Genomic DNA, 18,343 nt, shown 5'->3' with positions numbered 1-18,343 from the left:
GGGAAAACTGACAGAACTGGCCCTCAGATAGTTAGATACTTTCAGGAGATTTTGTGAACCCAGTTTCTTGTATCTTCCCATACTTAGAAAAGCACTTAAAACCATTAACTAAGATGTCTGTTCCTCTAGAATAGCAGTAACCTTCTGTCGAGAAATGTGCTTGATTGCACGTGCCCCTTCATCGAAATCACGTGTATACTGGCCTCCGCCCTTACCTGTTTGGAACAGTTCTCAGAGCTCTCTGAGAGACTGTCTCCTGGGTTCCTCAGGTTGTCTCAAATAAAATTTTCCATATCTTTTGTAGGTTGACTATTTGATCAGTTTTTTGGTCCGCAATATGAAAGAACCATATAGATATTTTGAGGGTCTGGATGGTGTTTTTTTCCCTTTACAGAGTTGACTTATGCCGGGCTTAGCTCATTTACCTCTTAGTTACTGCCTTGCAACTTGGAAAATGCCTTGAGGGGAAAAGCATAGTCACATTCATTTCTTCCTGCTTCCTTTATCTCTGGGGTCTTTGCCTCTTGCCTCTCAGTACTTGATATTTTATGAGCTCTGTGTTCAGTTTTTTTATTTGTTCTTAGAAAAGGATTAGTCTCTGAAGAAGTCATTTTGTAACTAGTGGACAACGAGTTGGCTATTGTTTCCGGGTCTGAGTCATGAGACTTTAGGTAGAATGCTGAAAGTAGGCTTTAAAATCTTTTATCAGGATGGTTCTGTTAATAAACATACAGTGATTAAGACATGATCTTTGTTGGTTTACTGGTTATTCTTTCATTTTTATCTTTGAAACTTAATGGTGCCCTGAAGTGAAGGAACATGTAGGACTCATATATAGAAAGATCTTTCAGTCCTTTGGAATCCACTCCTTTGGTCAAGGCCCTGAGGTACTGGGGTAGCAATGCTTTTAAGCAGCTCACAGTAAAATGAGGCTCTTTTTTTTTTTTTTTTTTTTAACTTTATTAACCTGGCTGGTTAATGTATTTTTTAAAATACCAAAAGGGTATTGAGCTAGAGGTACCCATGCTGACAACTGTGTCTACCTATTGAGACTCTTACTTTTGTAAGTTTTCCTTGTAGTTTTATAGGTATTGGACTGATTACTTTAGTAGCACTTGATAGGTTTTGTGCCTCTGGCTGTGCTAGCTTGGATATTTTTACAAGGGTTTGATTTTAATCTTTTATCTACATTCTTTTGTACTTGTTCATATGTATTTTTAATGGAAATTTGGAGACCTAACTAAGGATGAGAATGATGGTATTATCCTCCTTTATATTCCCCTCCCTTCTTTTAAAACAGGTTTTTATTAATATTCCAGCCTCAGAATCATCAGGTTACACTATTAGGTCTAGAATGGTTTCAGCCGGAGAAGTGTAATGAGTGTGTGTTAAGTATTAACGAACATGCTTGAATTTTTCTCTCTTCTCCCATTTTTCTTGAATAATGCTTCAGTTTGTTTTAACTATATGTGCCATGTTTATTACACTGGATTCTCTCTCACTCCCACCCCTTGACGTGTCTCATAGTCCTTGATCCTAACTCGGGATACTAGGGTTATATTTGAAGGTAGGCAGCTAGGAAGGCTGGCTTTTGTTATTAATCTTTCTTAGAACCAAAGGAATAAAATGTATAGTTGGCAACTCAAAAGAGCAAATGCAGATAGAAAAGGATATACTATCAATACATCAATAGCACGTTAGGATAATAAACTCTTAAAACATTCTAACAGTGGTTTTTAATTAAGCCTTTAATTTTGAGTTTAAAAAGTAAAAATTATAGATACACATGCAGTTTTAAGAGTTCCCATGTATCTTTTACTCCATTTCCTTCCCCTAACGGACAGTGTCTTGCAAAACTATTAATACGGCATCACAACCTTGATGACTGACATTGATGCAGTCAAGACACAGAACATACCCGTCCCTACAAGGAGGCTTCTGTTGCCTTTTATAGCCACACTCACTTCTCTCCTGCCTCTGCCTCCTCTGTAACCTCGGGCAACTACTCATCTGTTCCCCTTTCTGTAACTTTCATTCATTGTACATTCATGAACAGGTTTTTGTATGAACATAGTTTTCATTTCTCTGTTCTAAAGGCCCAGGAGTGTATTTGCTGGCTGGCATCATAGTTGCATATTTAGTTTAAGAAACTGCCAAACTGTTTTCCAAAGAGGCTGTATCATTTTACATTTTACACCAGCAACGTATGCACGATCCCAGTTTCTCTGCATCTTTACCAGGTTTCGGTGTTGTCGCTTTCTTATTAGATAGATGTGTAGCAATATCTCATAATTTTTTTTAAAGTATTTTTTTTAATATTTTATTTATTTATTTATTTATGGCTGTGTTGGGTCTTCGTTTCTGTGCGAGGGCTTTCTCCAGTTGCGGCAAGTGGGGGCCATTCTTCATCGCGGTGCGCGGGCCTCTCACTATCACGGCCTCTCTTGTTGCGGAGCACAGGCTCCAGACGCGCAGGCTCAGTAATTGTGGCTCACGGGCCCAGTCGCTCCGCGGCATGTGGGATCTTCCCAGACCAGGGCTCGAACCCATGTCCCCTGCATTGGCAGGCAGATTCTCAACCACTGCGCCACCAGGGAAGCCCAATATCTCATAATTTTAATTTGCATTCCCTAATGCCTAGTGATGGACATTTTTTCATGTGTTTATTTGCCGTCTGTATATCCTTTTTCTTGAAATGTCTCTTCATGTCTTTTGCCCATTTTCTAATTATATTTTTATTCTTGTAGCTGAATTTTGAGAGGTCTTTATATATTGTGAATACTAGTTCTTTGTTGGATATGTGGTTTGCAAAATATTTTCTCATGGTCTGTAACTTGTCTTTTTATCCTCTTAATACAGGATCTTTTCTAAGAGCAGAAGCTTTAGTTTTGATGAAGTCTGACTTAACAGTTTTTCAGTTAGATAATTTATCAGTTAGCTGTGCTTATATCTTTTGTCCGCTTAGCATACCAACATAGATCATTATTCTTCTTTTCAATTTGTATTTGCTCTTTATATTAAAGATAGGGACATTTTTAGTTATAGTAGTTGTTTCATTCTGTTTGAACCGGTAGTACATAATACATTTTTGAATACTTTCTACGTAGAATATTCTAGGCAAACCAAAAAATGATCCTAATTTGGTTTTTCCTGAGCAATCTTGGCTGTATGTGCATCACAGTTATTTGTAGTGTCTGTGAAAATTACTCTCAGTGTTTTTTTTGAACATAAATTTTATCACATCTCCAGTTATTCGGTGCTACTGTGATAGAGAAAATACTGTTTGTCAGTTTTGGAGTGGTTATGGTATTTCACATCTAGTGTGATACATGAAGAGGCTTAAGCCAAAGTTTGTTGCAAAATGGCATCAATTTGAGTTTGTGATGCATTAGGCGTCACACAGAGTTCCATGACAAATATGTTAAATATGGTTCTTTCAGTAAAACATGATAGTGTCTCCTATGAACAGTTAATTTCACTCCCTTATTTGAGGGATAGAACTATATTATAGGTCTGTTATAAGGGACACATAAGATGCTAAAAGTTAAATGAAGGTTTAAAAAAAAAAAAAAAAAAGCCCCATTTACCATTCTGTGTTTTTTTAGTTGCCGGAATCTGCGCTCAGAGACCTCACTGTGGCCACCATTGCTGTCAAGTATACTCAGTCTAACTCCGTGTGCTATGCCAGGCACGGGCAGGTAACCAAGCTGTCAGACTCACCTTGGGAGGACTGTTGTTTTACAAGATGATGTCCAAAAATCCACCTGTCTTGGGAACTAGACTGCTTGAAAAGGAAAACTTGCCAAGTTTTTCTCTTCCCGGTTTGTCAGTATTTACTCAGTAATGATTACAAAGTATCTTTGGAACTAAGTATTAAAATTGTTCTTATTGCTTCTTGCCTGGAATGAGTTGGCACGTTTTGGGTTAGGGGACAATGGCTGCTAGGGAACTAGTTTTTTTGCTCCCCTTGTCCCTATCAGTAGCATTTCCAGTGAAGAGGGAGTAGAACATACTGCCACCAACTAGCCCATCGTTTTGCAGCATAAAGGGTATCTTTATTTATACTTCTAACATCACTTTACCAAAAATCTGTAGACTAAGAGTTAACATGATGAAAAATCTGGTTTACTGAGGCATAATTTATATACAGTGAAATTCACCCTTTTTAAGTGTAGAGTTTGACCAGTTTGCACAGATTATATAGTTGTTTGACCATGACCACTACCACAGTCAAAATATTGACCATCTCTTACTATCTGATGTTAAGCTAGGTATTTAACTTTTCCTAGTTAAAAGCCATAGGATGCAGGACTGAGCTGGCTCGTCACTGGGCCTCTCCTAGCTCCAGGGTAAACCTGGTTTTGCTGTGGCTTCAGCACTGTTTCTTCTCATAGTGTCTTGAGCTCCTCTCTAGCCATTTGTTAAATTATTTGGCCCATAAGTGGGAGGGGAGGATGGATATTAATTGGCATGTGACCTGGAAGACCCTTTCAAATTCGGAATTTAGGTGATTGCCTACTGTTGCAAGATTGCTAATCTGTAATACCAAAAACCTGGGAGACTGTGGCTACTTGTCTAATAAGTTCCAGCAAGACCACGCTTCACTACTGATGTCCAGGAGCTCTAGAAACTTCCAGATATTAATTAATAGCCATACCTCAAATTTCACTGAAGAGGTAAAACATATAAATAATAGTTAAAACATGTTACACTTAACCTTTTTAATGACTTAAAAATTATTTGTATTTCTCTTATTTCAGCCTGATTTTCTTTTCCCCCCACAAAATTGATGGATTTGGGGGAATATGCACAAAAGAGCCATTGGGAAGCGTGTTGTTATTCATTTTAACGTCCATGTTCTTCATTCTTCAGGTTATTGGCATTGGAGCTGGACAGCAGTCTCGGATACACTGCACACGCCTTGCAGGGGATAAGGCAAACTATTGGTGGCTTAGACATCACCCACAAGTGCTTTCTATGAAGTTTAAAACTGGAGTGAAGAGAGCAGAAATCTCCAACGCCATCGATCAATATGTTACTGGAACCATCGGAGAGGTAAAAGGGCTGTCGTTGAGTGTGGGTGGAGTGTATTAGTATGTTTACCCTTTTCTGTGTAACAGACTATCTTCATTACTACAAAGAGAAAAGATACTTTTCTTGAAGTTCTGTATTATCTAAATTTACTAATCTAAACTTCTTCTGTCTCATTTACCTTTCTTTGGCATTCTTTATCCCTTTCTGACACTACAGATCATCTGTCTTTTTAGATTATAACCACTGGTTTAGTTTTGTATGTTTGTACCTCCCCTGTTGATTATAAGCTTTTTTTTTCCCTATAAATTTATTTATTCATTTTTGGCTGTGTTGGGTCTTTGTTGCTGCGCGTGGGCTTTTTCTAGTTGTGGCAGGCAGGGGCTGCTCTTCGTTGAGGTGCGCAGGCTTCTCATTGCAGTGTCTTCTCTTGTTGCAGTGCGTGGGCTCTAGGTGCACAGGCTTCAGTAGTTGTAGCACGCGGGCTCACTAGTTGTGGTGCACAGGCTTCAGTAGTTGTAGCACGCGGGCTGACTAGTTGTGGTGCACGGGCTTAGTTGCTCCGCGGCATGTGGGATCTTCCCGGACCAGGGCTCGAACCCGTGTCCCCTGCATTGGCAGGCGGATTCTTAACCACTGCCCCACCAGGGAAGTCCCTATAAGCTTTTCTTTTTTTTTTTTAAAGATTTATTTGTTTGTTTGTTTGTTTGTTTATTTATTTGGCTGTGTCGGGTCTTAGTTGCAGCATGCAGGCTTCTCTCTAGCTGTGGCGCGTGGACTCTCTAGCTGTGGCGCGCAGGCTCTAGAGTGTGCAGGCTCAGTAGTTGTGGCATGCGAGCTTAGTTGCCCTGTGGCATGTGGGTTCTTAGTTCCCTGACCAGGGATCGAACCCGCGTCCCCTGCATTGGAAGGCGGATTCTTAACCACTGGACCACGAGGGAAGTCCCTGATTATAAGTTTTGATGGCAGCAGCTGTTTTTCACCCATCATGGGTGTCTGTCACAGTGCCAGTCATGATGCTTACTACGTGATAGGTGTGTATTTAACATTGCATACAAATTACTTGATAGCAGGTAACAAATGTCCCTCTACGTTTTCTACAAGCTCCATTAACAACTCAGTGTACTTGTGTTATATTTCATGTTCTTTAATGTTTTCTACTTTGAAGCAGGTATATGGGAGCATTAAAATTGCAAGTATTAGGTAGCCTGCTAAAAGAATAGGATTTAGCCCAGTTTCTGGAAATAGAAATGCTTAACAGGTACTGGATGCAAAACACAAAGAGAAGCTTGGTAATCAAAAACTCAGTGGTTTTCTGAGGGGGCAAGTCAACTCCACTGGGTTGTCCATTCAGGGATAGGAATCCATGACAAGATCAACAGGTGTCGTTGGAGAGTGTGCTTTGTAACCAGGAAATGCTTCAAACAGCTTTTTTTTTTTTTTCTAATTTATTTATTTATTTTTGGCTGTGTTTGGTCTTAGTTTCTGTGCGAGGGCTTTCTCCAGTTGCGGCGAGCAGGGGCCACTCTTCATCGCAGTGCGCGGGCCTCTCACTGTTGCGGCCTCTCCCGTTGCGGAGCACAGGCTCCAGACGCGCAGGCTCAGCAGTTGTGGCTCACGGGCTTAGTTGCTCCGTGGCATGTGGGATCGTCCCAGACCAGGGCTCGAACCCGTGTCCCCTGCGTTGGCAGGCAGATTCTCAACCACTGCGCCACCAGGGAAGCCCCAAACAGCTTTTTTAAAAAATTACTTTAATATTTGCTTTTTCTGCTTGATATTACACAACAAATTGTGCTGTAAGTCCTGGAAGAGAACTTATATATGTGAATAAGAATAAAAGTATATTGTTTAAGCCTTTTGGCTTAAACCCCAAATAGAAGTACTTTTTAAAAATGAATACTGTTGAGTCACGTTCTGGTTGGTCTATTAGACTGACTCTGTACTTAAGACTAATTATTGTAGAAATGTGCTTCTATAAATTATCTGTTTCCTTGCTTGCTTTGATACAGGGATATAAAGCAGTAGATTTAACTTAGAGATTAAAGAACAAAATATATTTGGAATAAACTGGCTTGTAAATGGTACAGTCTTTATTTGGTACACTTAAGATTAATTTTCTTCCTTAATGAAATGTTATACAGCATCAAAAAAAGGTTCTAGAAATATGGACTTGGATATAAATGAGTCATTATTTATAATTAAGTCCTAGGAAAAATGCCCAAGTGTTTTTCCGGCATTCTGATTTGTATCAGATAGTACTGAAGATGGTGTAAAACCTGTCTTTCCCCTCTGCCCCCACTCATAGGGTGAAGATTTGATCAAGTGGAAGGCACTGTTTGAGCAGGTCCCCGAGTTATTAACCGAGGCAGAGAAGAAGGAATGGGTTGACAAACTTAGTGAAGTTTCCATCAGCTCTGATGCCTTCTTTCCTTTCCGGGACAATGTAGACAGAGCTAAAAGGGTAAGTATGGGATTGGTGTGTGTATGGATTTGGTCATTATGCAGCAACCATTTCAGAGATGATACTTCTGATTTTTCAGTTCTATGAGTTATATTATATAGCCAGGCTATGATGATGTGATATATCAGTAACATCTGGAGTATTGTTTTGACTTCTCCTTTTGTTGTGTGGACAACCCAAATCCCGTTATTTTGCCTCTTGACCGAATCAGTCTGCAGTGTGAATCGTTGTTAGCTTGCACTTGTTATTGGGTGTGAGGGGTTGATTCTGGACGTGTTTTGGCATGAGGCTGTGTTTTGAGAGTCCGTCTCTGTCTCCCCCTCAGAGTGGCGTGGCCTACATCGCTGCCCCTTCCGGTTCCACCGCTGACAAAGTTGTGATCGAGGCTTGCGATGAGCTGGGAATAATCCTCGCTCACACGAATCTCCGGCTCTTCCATCACTGACTTCTTCACACATTACTTTATACCCTGCCTTTGTGTAGGTGAAAAATCACATATGGAATTTTGAAAATAACCTTTTTAAAAAAATAAAGCGTTAAATTTTAATAATCTTGGAGCCATAGTGTCTGGCAGTTGTATTTCATTTGTCTTAGTTATAGGCTCTTTAGTTTGACAAACATTACACATGGTTCTTTGTAAGAAATACAGGCGCATCCCTGCCTCCTGGGGCTCAGCTCATCCCAAAATGTTACCTGTGTGAGCATCTGAAAATCATTAGGTAAGCCAAAGAAACGAGCAGCCACTGTAGCAGGTGGCACAGGCATCTTAAAGTCCCAGTAATTTACTCATAGGGGATTCTGCTCATGACTTTCCTCTAATCATAGTTCTAAAGAGTGTGGTTGACTGCCTTCTGAACAAACAGCAGATTGTAAGCCGTGGACTAGAAACTGAGGGGAGATTAAAGCTTCTGTTGGCCCGACATTAGGACACTGCCAGTACTTACTCTTTCCTCTGTTAAGTGAAATGTTTCCCGTAATTTAAACCAGTCCTTGATGTCCCCTCTGGAGCTACCTAAAAAATGTATTCAATGTTTGGTGCCCAGAAATGGACCCGGTATTCTCCCAGGTTTACTACCGGAAGTAGGGCACAGTGGATGGCAACGCCTTCCTGCATCTGGACATAATTGTGCGTTTATGTGCCCTGCCCATGTGGTCCTGATTGTTCACATATTACACCAAAGGCCAACTGAAACCTTTTGTCATCTTTCACCTTAAAAGTTGAGTCCTGCCCTCTTCCCATGTCCTTAACCCACTTTCCCTGAATTAAAAGATTTCTGACGGGTTTTTTTAAGGTTATCCTTCTAGTCATTAATATATTGACTTATCTTCCGGCCCTTGTATAGGTAGTACCCTCCCACACTGAAAACAAGGCTGACTTGTGTGCCCAATAAAATACTGTCGGAAAAATGTGTGACTGCTGAGGCTAGGCCGTAAAAGGCATTACAACTTCAGCCTTAGTTTCTTGGAGTTAGCCAGTGCCACGCTGTAGGTACCTTTAAGCAGCCCTGCTGAAAGAGAAACCATCTTGCCAACACTACCTGCCCGCCATGTGCATGACCTGTCTTGGAAGTGGAGCTCCAGTCTCAAGGCGACATCTTGCTGCCACCTCTTGAGAGACCTGAGCCAGAACTGCTCAAAGGAGCTTCTCATGAATTCCTGGTACACAGAAACAGATTATGTATTGCTTTAAGCCATAAAGTTTTGGGGTGCTTTGTTAGGTAGCAATAAACAGCAGATACATATTTTGGCTTATAACTTGTTAAATGTGCATTCTATCTCCCCTTGACCAAAGGTTAACACTGAGGGTATAATTATTGGAAGAATTGTTTCTCCATTTAACACTCTACGGTTTGAACACGTTTACATAAGTATTTTAAAGAATGGTACTACAAACTATCTCAATTAGATATAAATACTTGTGTCCAGATTTATCAAATTAATTCATTCTCTAATCACTGTTTTACATTTGCAGAAAAGAGGACCATGTGAGAGCTGAAATTCCACCCACCATTACTGCCCAGATATGCAGGCACAGTATTAATTTTTAAAGACTCAAAATGCTTTTTTCTAAAAATATTTTTAAAATTTATTTATTTTATTTATTTATTTTTGGCTGCATTGGGTCCTGGTTGCTGCGTGCGGGCCTTCTCTAGCTGTGGCGAGCGGGGGCTACTCTTTGTTGTGGTGCACGGGCTTCTCGTTGCGGTGACTTGTCTTGTTGCAGAGCACAGGCTTTACGCCCGTGGGCTTCAGTAGTTGTGGCTCACGGGCTCAGTAGTTGTGACTCACAGGCTCTAGAGCGCAGGCTCAGTAGTTGTGGTGCATGGGCTCAGTAGTTGTGGCTTGCAGGCTCTAGAGCACAGGCTCAGTAGTTGTGGCGCACGGGCTTAGTTGCCCCATAGCATGTGGGATCTTCCCGGACCAGGGCTCGAACCCGTGTCCCCTGCATTGGCAGGTGGATCCTTAACCACTGTGCCACAGGGAATCCCCTCAAAATGCTCTTTAGAGTATTTCCTTTTAATACTTTCTGAGGTAATTTTTAAATTTTGGACCTCAGACATAAAGAATTGGAATAATCATAATATGTAGTTCATGACAGACTGGTCTATGTGTATATTTTCAGTAATGTAATAGTAATGTGACCTCATCTCCCAAAACAGAAGCTAGAATCTGAGCAGTAACTTATTCTAAACATTTGGTGCCCCCAACTTCCCTACCCCATCCCATCTCAGGGTCTCCTCCAAGAAAATCTCATCCTGTATCCCATCTTCATCTTTGCATCTTTATGCATCTAAAAACTAGAGACCTTTGCTTACCTATCCAAAGATTGTCAAGATTTTTCTCTTACGTTTTACTTTAGGCAATTATAGTTTTCACTCTTACAGTTAGGTCTTGTTATCTATTCCAGTGTTAAAGTGATGCATGGGTCAAGTTTCATTTCTTTCCATACATTTATCCAGTTGTTCTAGCATCGTTTGTTGAGACAACTCTTCCTGTTGAATTGCCTTGTTGCCTCAACCATATTTGTGTGTCATTTCTGGACTCTTTTCTGTTCTACTGTTATGTTTGTCCTAATACCAACACCACACTGTCTTGATTATTGTAGCTTAATAGTAAATTTTGAAATTGGGTAGTGTGAGTCCTTCATAATAGTCTTTTTAAAGATTTCTTGGCTATTCCAGGTCCTTGGCATTTCCATGTAAATTTTAGAATCAACTAGTCCATTTTTACAAAAAAAGCCTCTTGAGATTTTAATTGGAATTGCATTGAATCTGTAGATCAGTTTGTGGAGAATTGATGTTGATCCCCTTTGAAGGTTGATCCCTCTGATTTCCACCAGCTTTTGGTTGCCTTCCAGGGGCTTTAAATAGATTTTTTAATACTTTTGTCAAGTGTTCATAATTATCTGCAGGGGTATTAGTCCAATATAATCTACTCTGCCATTAAGAGATAAAAAAACACCAATAAATATCATAGGATGTTTTCTAATAATTGCTTTAGTTTCTTAAATAATTTTATTTCTAAGTCAGTTCTAGCAAGGTATATTTTTCCCCCTAGGAATTTGACCATTTTTTCTAAGTTTTCAAAATTGTAAGTATGTAGTTATAAGTAGTTTTCTCAATTTTTAAAAGGTCTTTATTATGGATATTTTGGTATGAACACCAAAAAAGTAAAATTCTATGTATCTATCATCCAACTATAATACCTTATGACTACTTTAGTTATATCTGTTTCTCCATTTCTCATGCCTCAACACAGATTATTTTGAAGCAAAGTCTATAGATATTTCATCTGTAAATATTTCAATCAGTTAATCTAAAAGTAACTTAAAAAATAATTTTTTAAATGAATATTCTTACACTTTAAAATGCATGACTACATCTGTCAACTGAAAGGGCCAAGAAGTGTGACACCCCAGTGGCAATGAGCATACCTAATGCTAAGATCTTGGTTTCTAATACCATTATCTAATAAAAGGATCCAGGACTCCTTGGAGAAATGGCTTACTCTAGACTGAGCAGAAAACCCATAACAAAACATCTGGATCAGTAAAGAGTGAGTTGAATTGGGGGAGCGTCTGGGGCCCAGGAAGAAAAGCATGAGCCCTCACTCATTTGTAAATAGTCCACCAAGGGCACCCTGAACCCATCCTGTTGCCTCCAGAGGCACCTTCTTTCTGAAGCCCAGTCCCTTGTCCCTTCCTGAGAGCACAAGTCCCTGCAGGTCTTTAAGCTCCTAGTGCCTTCCATTCTTGGACACTCTTAAAGCTCACTTTTGCTAAACACTGTGACAGGCACAAATTTACTTTAAAAAATAAATTGTAAAAAACCATGCCTATGGAAAGTGCTTAAAGCATCTACAGCTTGAAGAATCTTTTTTTTTTTTGTCCGTGCCACACGGCTTGCCAGATATTAGTTCCCTGACCAGGGACTGAACCCAGCTCTCGATAGTGAAAGCACAGAGTCCTAACCACTGGACAACCAGGGAATTCCCAAGAATCATTTTTAAATAAACATATATCACCACCAACCAGATAAAGAAAAAGGATTTTGCCAGCAGCTACCCTGCCATGTCCCCCCATACCTGTTCTTGATTATGGCCCCCTCTTTCCTTCTAGGAAACCACGTTTGGGCCATTTATGATCATCTCTCCCTTGTTTTGCCACTCACCAGTTTGGTGATCTTGGGCACATGCCTTAACCTCTTGGAATTTGTTTTCTCATCTATAAAATGGAGATGCATTTGCTCCCAAGGAGGCTGAATAGCTCCTGGTTAAAAGCACACAAACCAGGGCCAGTTTGTCACATTCAAGTTCCAGCTCTGCTACTAACAAACTGTGTGATGGTAGGTTATTCACTTAGCCTTTCCTCACTTTCTACTTATAAACCGATGTTGCAGTACCTGCCTCTTCGGGTTGCTCTGAGGAGTAAATGAAACAAAATATTTAACACCACCTCAGACATGATAAATACTGCTATTAAAAAAAAAAAGCTAGTTATTTTATTTTCATAATGCTTTTGTGTATATGGGGCATGGAAGGTAGTGGAAGATGATACTAATGTGTGGAAGTTGGATTTTGCCTCAGTTTTTGAATAGGTAGCCAGAAAGTTTGAGTTCCTTCAATCTTTTTTTTTTTTTTTTCTTTTAATTATTTGGGCTGTGCCGGGTCTTAGTTGAGGCATGCATGCGGGATCTGGTTCCCTGATGAGGGATCAAACCCAGGCCCCCAGGCCCCCTGCATCGAGAGCTCACGGTCTTACCCACTGGACCACCAGGGAAGTCTCTCTTCAATCTTTCATCTACTCTTGTTTTCCCAAACCACTTCTTACTGCTACCGAATTGGTCGACTAGACCTGTACCAGGGTCCTAGCCTGGGCCGGGACCCCTTGTCTCGGCCAGGGAGGTTCTTTTTCCTATTTTTTCCATTTTTGCCAATAGCAAAACTGATGCTGAGACTGGAACAGCACAAACTTTATTTAATGGTCAAAGAGTGGAGAAGCAGGAACCTAGTTCACAAATCAACTTCCTAACCCAATTAGAGCAGAGACACCAAATATATAGGAGGGTCAAGGTAAAAGGGAGGGAATTGGAAAGAGGGGAAGGAATATCCACGAGTTATCCGAGAACAGGGGTGTGGTTTGGACCTGGAGACTGATGCGACACTCCTTTTCAGTCTTTGTATGGGCTTTCATAGTGGCGCTGGTGGGTGTGTCAGTTAGCATGCTAATGTATTACAACGAGCATAGAATGAGGCTCAAAGTGTACCGGAAGTCAGATCTTCCGCCATCTTGGGTCTAGTTGATTCTAACCAGTTCTTGTTTTTTTCTCTTTGCAGTTTCCTCCTGAAACTTAGATTAGAGTAACTGGTTTCCATTCAAGGGAGGGGCAGGGGTGTGATTCTGGGGCAACAGCCTTGGTAACATTACCAGTAAGCAAAAGGATATTGAGGTTTTCTGTAACTAAAGTGCCATTTTTTTTCAGTTGAAATAAAATACACATATAAAATGCAAGTCAGTGATTTTTTAGTATATTCACAAAGTTGTAGAGCCGTCACCAGTGTTTAGTTCCAGAACATTTCCATCACCCCAAAAAGAAGCCACATTCTGATTAGCAGTTATTCTCTATTCTTCTCTCCCTCTGGTAACCATTAATCTACTTTCTGTCTCTATTAGTTTGCCTATTCTGGACATTGTGTATAAATGGAACCATACATTATGTGACCTTTTGTGCCTGACTTCTTTCACTTAGTGTGTTTTCAAGGTTCATGGTGTAGCATGTATGAATACTTCATTTCTTTTTATGATCAAATAATATTCCATTGTATGAACAGACCACGTGTTTTATTCGTTCATCAGTTGATGGACATTTGGGTTGTTTCCACTTTTTGGCTGTTAACGAAAAATGGTGCTGTGAACATTTATGTACAAGTTTTTATGTGAACGTATGTTTTCAGTTCTCTTGGGTATATACCTAGGAGTGGAATTGCTGGGTCATATGGTAACTCAATGGTTAGCTTTTTGAGGAACCACCAAACTGTTTTCCACAGCAGCTGCACTATTTTACTTCTTCCACCAGCAGTGTATGAAAGGGTTCCAGTTTCTCCACCAAAGTGGCATGTTCGGCGCTTGGCTCGGCATCTTACAACTAATGCTGAATTTTACGGATCAGCAGGTTTCACTGTACAGCCGTGACCGGCAGTCTCCTGGCAGAGGCAGTGTTTCCTTCTGGAACGAAATGGTGGTTTCCGAGGTGCCGTGATGCAGAGAGCTCCCTGGGAGCATCCTTGGCCTGCAGTGTTATTTTCCGTAAGGGCAGGTCTGCTGGGACGGGCTGCCTGCAGGATGCGTGATTCCAGCCCTAGCCAGCACTGGGTGCTGCCAATCACCCCTTGCTGGCCACCTCCAAGCAAAGCTAATAACTTCAAGCCTCTGGAGGCTCCACACAAGAGCCATTAATAGGATAAATTTGGCTCCTCAGATTGTTAGAACTTTTACGTCTCTAAAGAGGAATTCAAGGAAATGTAAAACATGCTTTAATATCTCATACCTAACTCTACTGAGGAATGTTAAAAAAGGAATTTCCCGTTTGGGGCTTTCAGCTGAAGCATCATTTCTCTTGCTCTTTTATTACTTACAGTATTTTCTTCTCTTCCGTTGTAATTTATATAGATTTTTGTTTGCAGTTCAAATTGAATCTCTTTTATTTTAATGAGAATATGAAATGGGATGATGTGGCAATGATAATAACTTGCATCTCAAATATGACTGCCATGTATACTCTTTAAAAATAACTTTCTTAGTCTGAAAAATCCAGGGCAGGGCAAGGTGCTGCCCTGCTTTGAGCTGCGTCTGCTTTATCAGCCTTTGTGGTAATCTTTAAATGTCCCCAAACATAAGAAGTCCCAAGAGTGATCTTTTTTTTAGTTGTTGAAATGTATCTCCTGAAAATGGGATTTTTTAATTGGAGGCTGCCACTTTCCCTGTCGCAGTAATGGGAACTTACTGAATAGGAAGCAATTTCAGCACTTAAATGTGCTGATGTGTGTTTCTTAATCACTTTAATGAGTTTCATACAACTAGAAATGGAATAGAATTTTCAATGGAACTATAATTAAATGGAAAAGTCATTTCCTATACTTGTAATTTCCACCTGAGCATTTCTTTATTCACCTCCGCAGAATGTGTGCCTTACAGGCTTATAGTGATGTTATACTGACTAACTTGCATAATTCACTCTGGTCATTGGAGCTGAAAACAACAAAAATACTCAACAATAAATTTTATTACAAATCACGTCCAGCAAAACAAGGTATAGCTTCAAAATTATGATTTTTCTTTTTAAACTCATATATTTACTACTTTTATCTGACTTTGCTTGAATTGCCAGTTTCTTGCCTGAATCCAGATTGGTCTTTTAATTATGCCTTTTCAGTCTGGCCTGCTTAAGACAATTCTCAGGAACAACAGTAACATGAGTCAGTAAAAACTGTAAAAGATCTTTGGAAATCCTTGTGTTTAAATGATTTTGCTGAGAAATAGTAAAAAAGAAAGTTTTACCATTTTGCCTTGTGATGCCAAAACATAAAAGACCATTGAAATTTAATTTGTTCTGATTATCTAAATGTAGTTACTGACTCACTATTGAGTTTCATTTGTAAGTTTAATATATTGCTTTTGAGAATCTAGCAGACATTCTGGAAAAAGTGGTACTTTTTAAAATCTTAAATGTGGAACTTGCAGATTTTACATTTCAGTGTGCAAGGTTTTGATGGGCTCACTATCCATTTAATTAATATAGTCCAACTGGATTTACTTAAACTCATGTTGGGGAAAATAGTTTTAAGTTTGTCTCTAGATAAGTGGTTTGAAGCAAAGTCAGTCTCAACCCAAAGGTGTTCTTTCATTGTGTTTTTAAATGTAAAGACCTTTCAATAGGATGGAGCTGAGGTGCAGACTTTCACAAGTGCAGTACCTGGGCTTCCTCTTCACATTAAAGATGGAGGCAGGAGCCTGCTTTCTCTTTGGTGTGTGTCTACAGTGGGGCTTCCCCTTACACCGTGTGAATTTGTATTGGGTCGTATTCTCTCTCCATGAACAATGATGACCCACGTATGTGGAACAGTCATTTAATATCATCATGATCTGTTCTTCCTGTGATTTTTCCTTTTTTTCACATGTACAGAGCAGCTCTCTTGGTAACTACTGGCTTGACAAAGCTGAAAGTTTAGTGACGTTAACAGAAGTCCGGGGTGTGAGTCTGTGTCCTGCTAAGGAAAACTCATTTGAGCTGGAGTCCTGTAAAATTAGACTGTGGAACCTCTCCCGGGGTGGGATAGGGAGGGTGGGAGGGAGACGCAAGAGCAAGAGGATATGGGGATATATGTATATGTATGGCCGATTCACTTTGTTTTACAGCAGAAACTAATACACCATTGTAGAGCAATTATACTCCAATAAAGATGTTAAAAAAAACCAAAAACCTCTCCCTAATGAGATGCTAAATGGCAAGGAATTTTAGAAACTAAATCCATTCCAACATGAGTTTTGTTTTTTGTTTTTTTAAAAAAAACAAATGAACCCTGAGGAAATCTCTTTCTGTATTTAGTCTTAATATTTATTGCCAGGTATTTATTGAAATATTTTGTTATAGTGGTGTATAAAAAAGTGTTTTCCATGTCTTGTATATTATGAATTACTAATCTTTTACTAATTAATAATTGACTATTTCCAGTGCCACTATTTTACTATTTTGGATGCCAGATTTAATCCCAAAGTTTTAGATTTGTTGGTTCCCCGAAGTTAAATTGAAAAAAAAAGGCCTTTGTAGACCAGGACTACACACACTTTGTTCATCTGGGGCAGTCCAGGGTCAGCTGGCATTTAAACAAGTTGGATTGACGTTATTATACCACAGCGTTTCCTCAAGACAGAACCCCTCTATGCCATGCAATTTAAGTAGTTTTTTGGTGGTTTTTTGTTTTGTTTTGTTTTGTTTTGTTTGGCTTTACTGTGCGGTATGCAGGATCCTAGTTCCCCGACCAGGGATCAAACCCGCTCCCCCTGAAGTGGAAGCAACGAGTCCTAACCACTGGACCACCAGAGAATTCCTGATTTAAGTAGTTTTAACATCTCAGTCATCTTTTTATTTTCCTTGCAGGTAATCTCTTTGAGTAGATGTTTATTTAATGAAGGACGGAAAGGAAGTGGGAGGGAGGAAAGAATTATAATGGTTAGAAAAGAACAATGAAAAGGTTGTTTCGATTATACTTCTGAAGAGCTAGCTAGCAAGTTAAGTATTTGAATCCACCTAAATCTGGTAAAGTGGAAAATATAAAGTTATCTCCATTACTGAAGAGATAAAATGACAAGAGTGAATCTGGGTTTGGGGAGTGACAGACTTAGAAAAGCTTGTACCTAAATCACCAAAATTTAGAGAGCCGTGCCCATCATGGGTTTTCAAATGTTTGCTGAATAGCAAAGAAAAAAACATTCAGGAAGATTCTTATTTCCCCCCAAATTTCTGTATGTAAAAAAGAAGCCATGATGTTCAAGTTGTGGAATGTAAATCTTTTATTAAACAGTTGTCTTTCCACAGTAGTAAAGCTTTGGCATGTACAGTATAAAAAATAATCACCAACCATAATTAGACCAAATTCCTCTTATTAACTGCATACTAAGTGTCTTCAATACAATTTTTTCCATATAAAAATACAGGGAAAAATTGATAAATAACAGGTAAGAGAAAGATTTCTAGGCAATTACTAGAATCATTTGGAACTAGTGAGTACTGTAGATATTTCAAATATCACAGTAACAAGGACATGCCGTTCCTATAATATTGTGGGCCAGATAGTTAAGTGGAAGCAGAAGTGTTTGGGTAACTTTCCTGTTGAAAATTTTGGTAATATCATTTTCAAGACATTTTGTATCTTGGTTGGTGCATGTGCTTCCCTATTGATCCCAATCCAAATCACAAGTTAGAATCATTTCATTTAAAATACTGAGCAGTATTGAATACTTTGGAGAACCGGCAACATACTGCCCCATTTATGAGAAAAGTCTAAAAACACTCCCAGGGTGATGCTTGGAGAAGCTGTGAATTGAGCTGAAGCTGGAGAAGTTACTCCAGAGCAGAGGATAAGAAAGAAACAAACTAAGCTGGGATCTGCTAACATCACTCCAGTTTGGATGGACCTTGACAGAGATCTGTGCTTGTTTCTCTGGGTTGGAAATATTACTCTCGGGAATCTTCTCTGTCAGCCTGTACATCTAAAGGCATGAAGCACTCAATTGGGCAGTTGACATTCTGTTAAAAAAGAAGAAGAAAAATTAACAGCAATGCTGTAAAGGCT

General features: G+C 39.6%; 2 protein-coding genes across 9 annotated transcripts in view; one reads left to right on the top strand and one right to left on the bottom strand.

The window, feature by feature from the left end:
• Nucleotides 1-8,049, top strand: part of ATIC (5-aminoimidazole-4-carboxamide ribonucleotide formyltransferase/IMP cyclohydrolase) — a 32,099-nt gene extending 24,050 nt beyond the window's left edge. Inside the window, exons 13-16 of the mRNA XM_068544515.1 lie at nucleotides 3,606-3,698; nucleotides 4,873-5,055; nucleotides 7,337-7,492; nucleotides 7,818-8,049. Coding sequence (XP_068400616.1) covers nucleotides 3,606-3,698; nucleotides 4,873-5,055; nucleotides 7,337-7,492; nucleotides 7,818-7,937 — 552 coding nt within the window. The 3' untranslated portion in view covers nucleotides 7,938-8,049. The remainder of the gene's footprint in view (nucleotides 1-3,605; nucleotides 3,699-4,872; nucleotides 5,056-7,336; nucleotides 7,493-7,817) is intronic.
• Nucleotides 8,050-17,537: 9,488 nt separating this feature from the next.
• The window catches only part of FN1 (fibronectin 1), a 69,261-nt gene continuing 68,455 nt past the window's right edge, over nucleotides 17,538-18,343 (bottom strand). For all 8 annotated transcript variants that reach the window (XM_068544516.1, XM_068544520.1, XM_068544517.1 and 5 more), the window contains one exon: nucleotides 17,538-18,297. In XM_068544516.1, the coding sequence (XP_068400617.1) occupies nucleotides 18,226-18,297 (72 nt within the window). In that variant the 3' untranslated portion in view covers nucleotides 17,538-18,225. The remainder of the gene's footprint in view (nucleotides 18,298-18,343) is intronic.

Source organism: Eschrichtius robustus, chromosome 5, assembly GCF_028021215.1.
Source record: "Eschrichtius robustus isolate mEscRob2 chromosome 5, mEscRob2.pri, whole genome shotgun sequence".
NCBI lineage: Eukaryota > Metazoa > Chordata > Mammalia > Artiodactyla > Eschrichtiidae > Eschrichtius > Eschrichtius robustus.
This window is presented reverse-complemented; position numbering and strand designations above follow the sequence as displayed.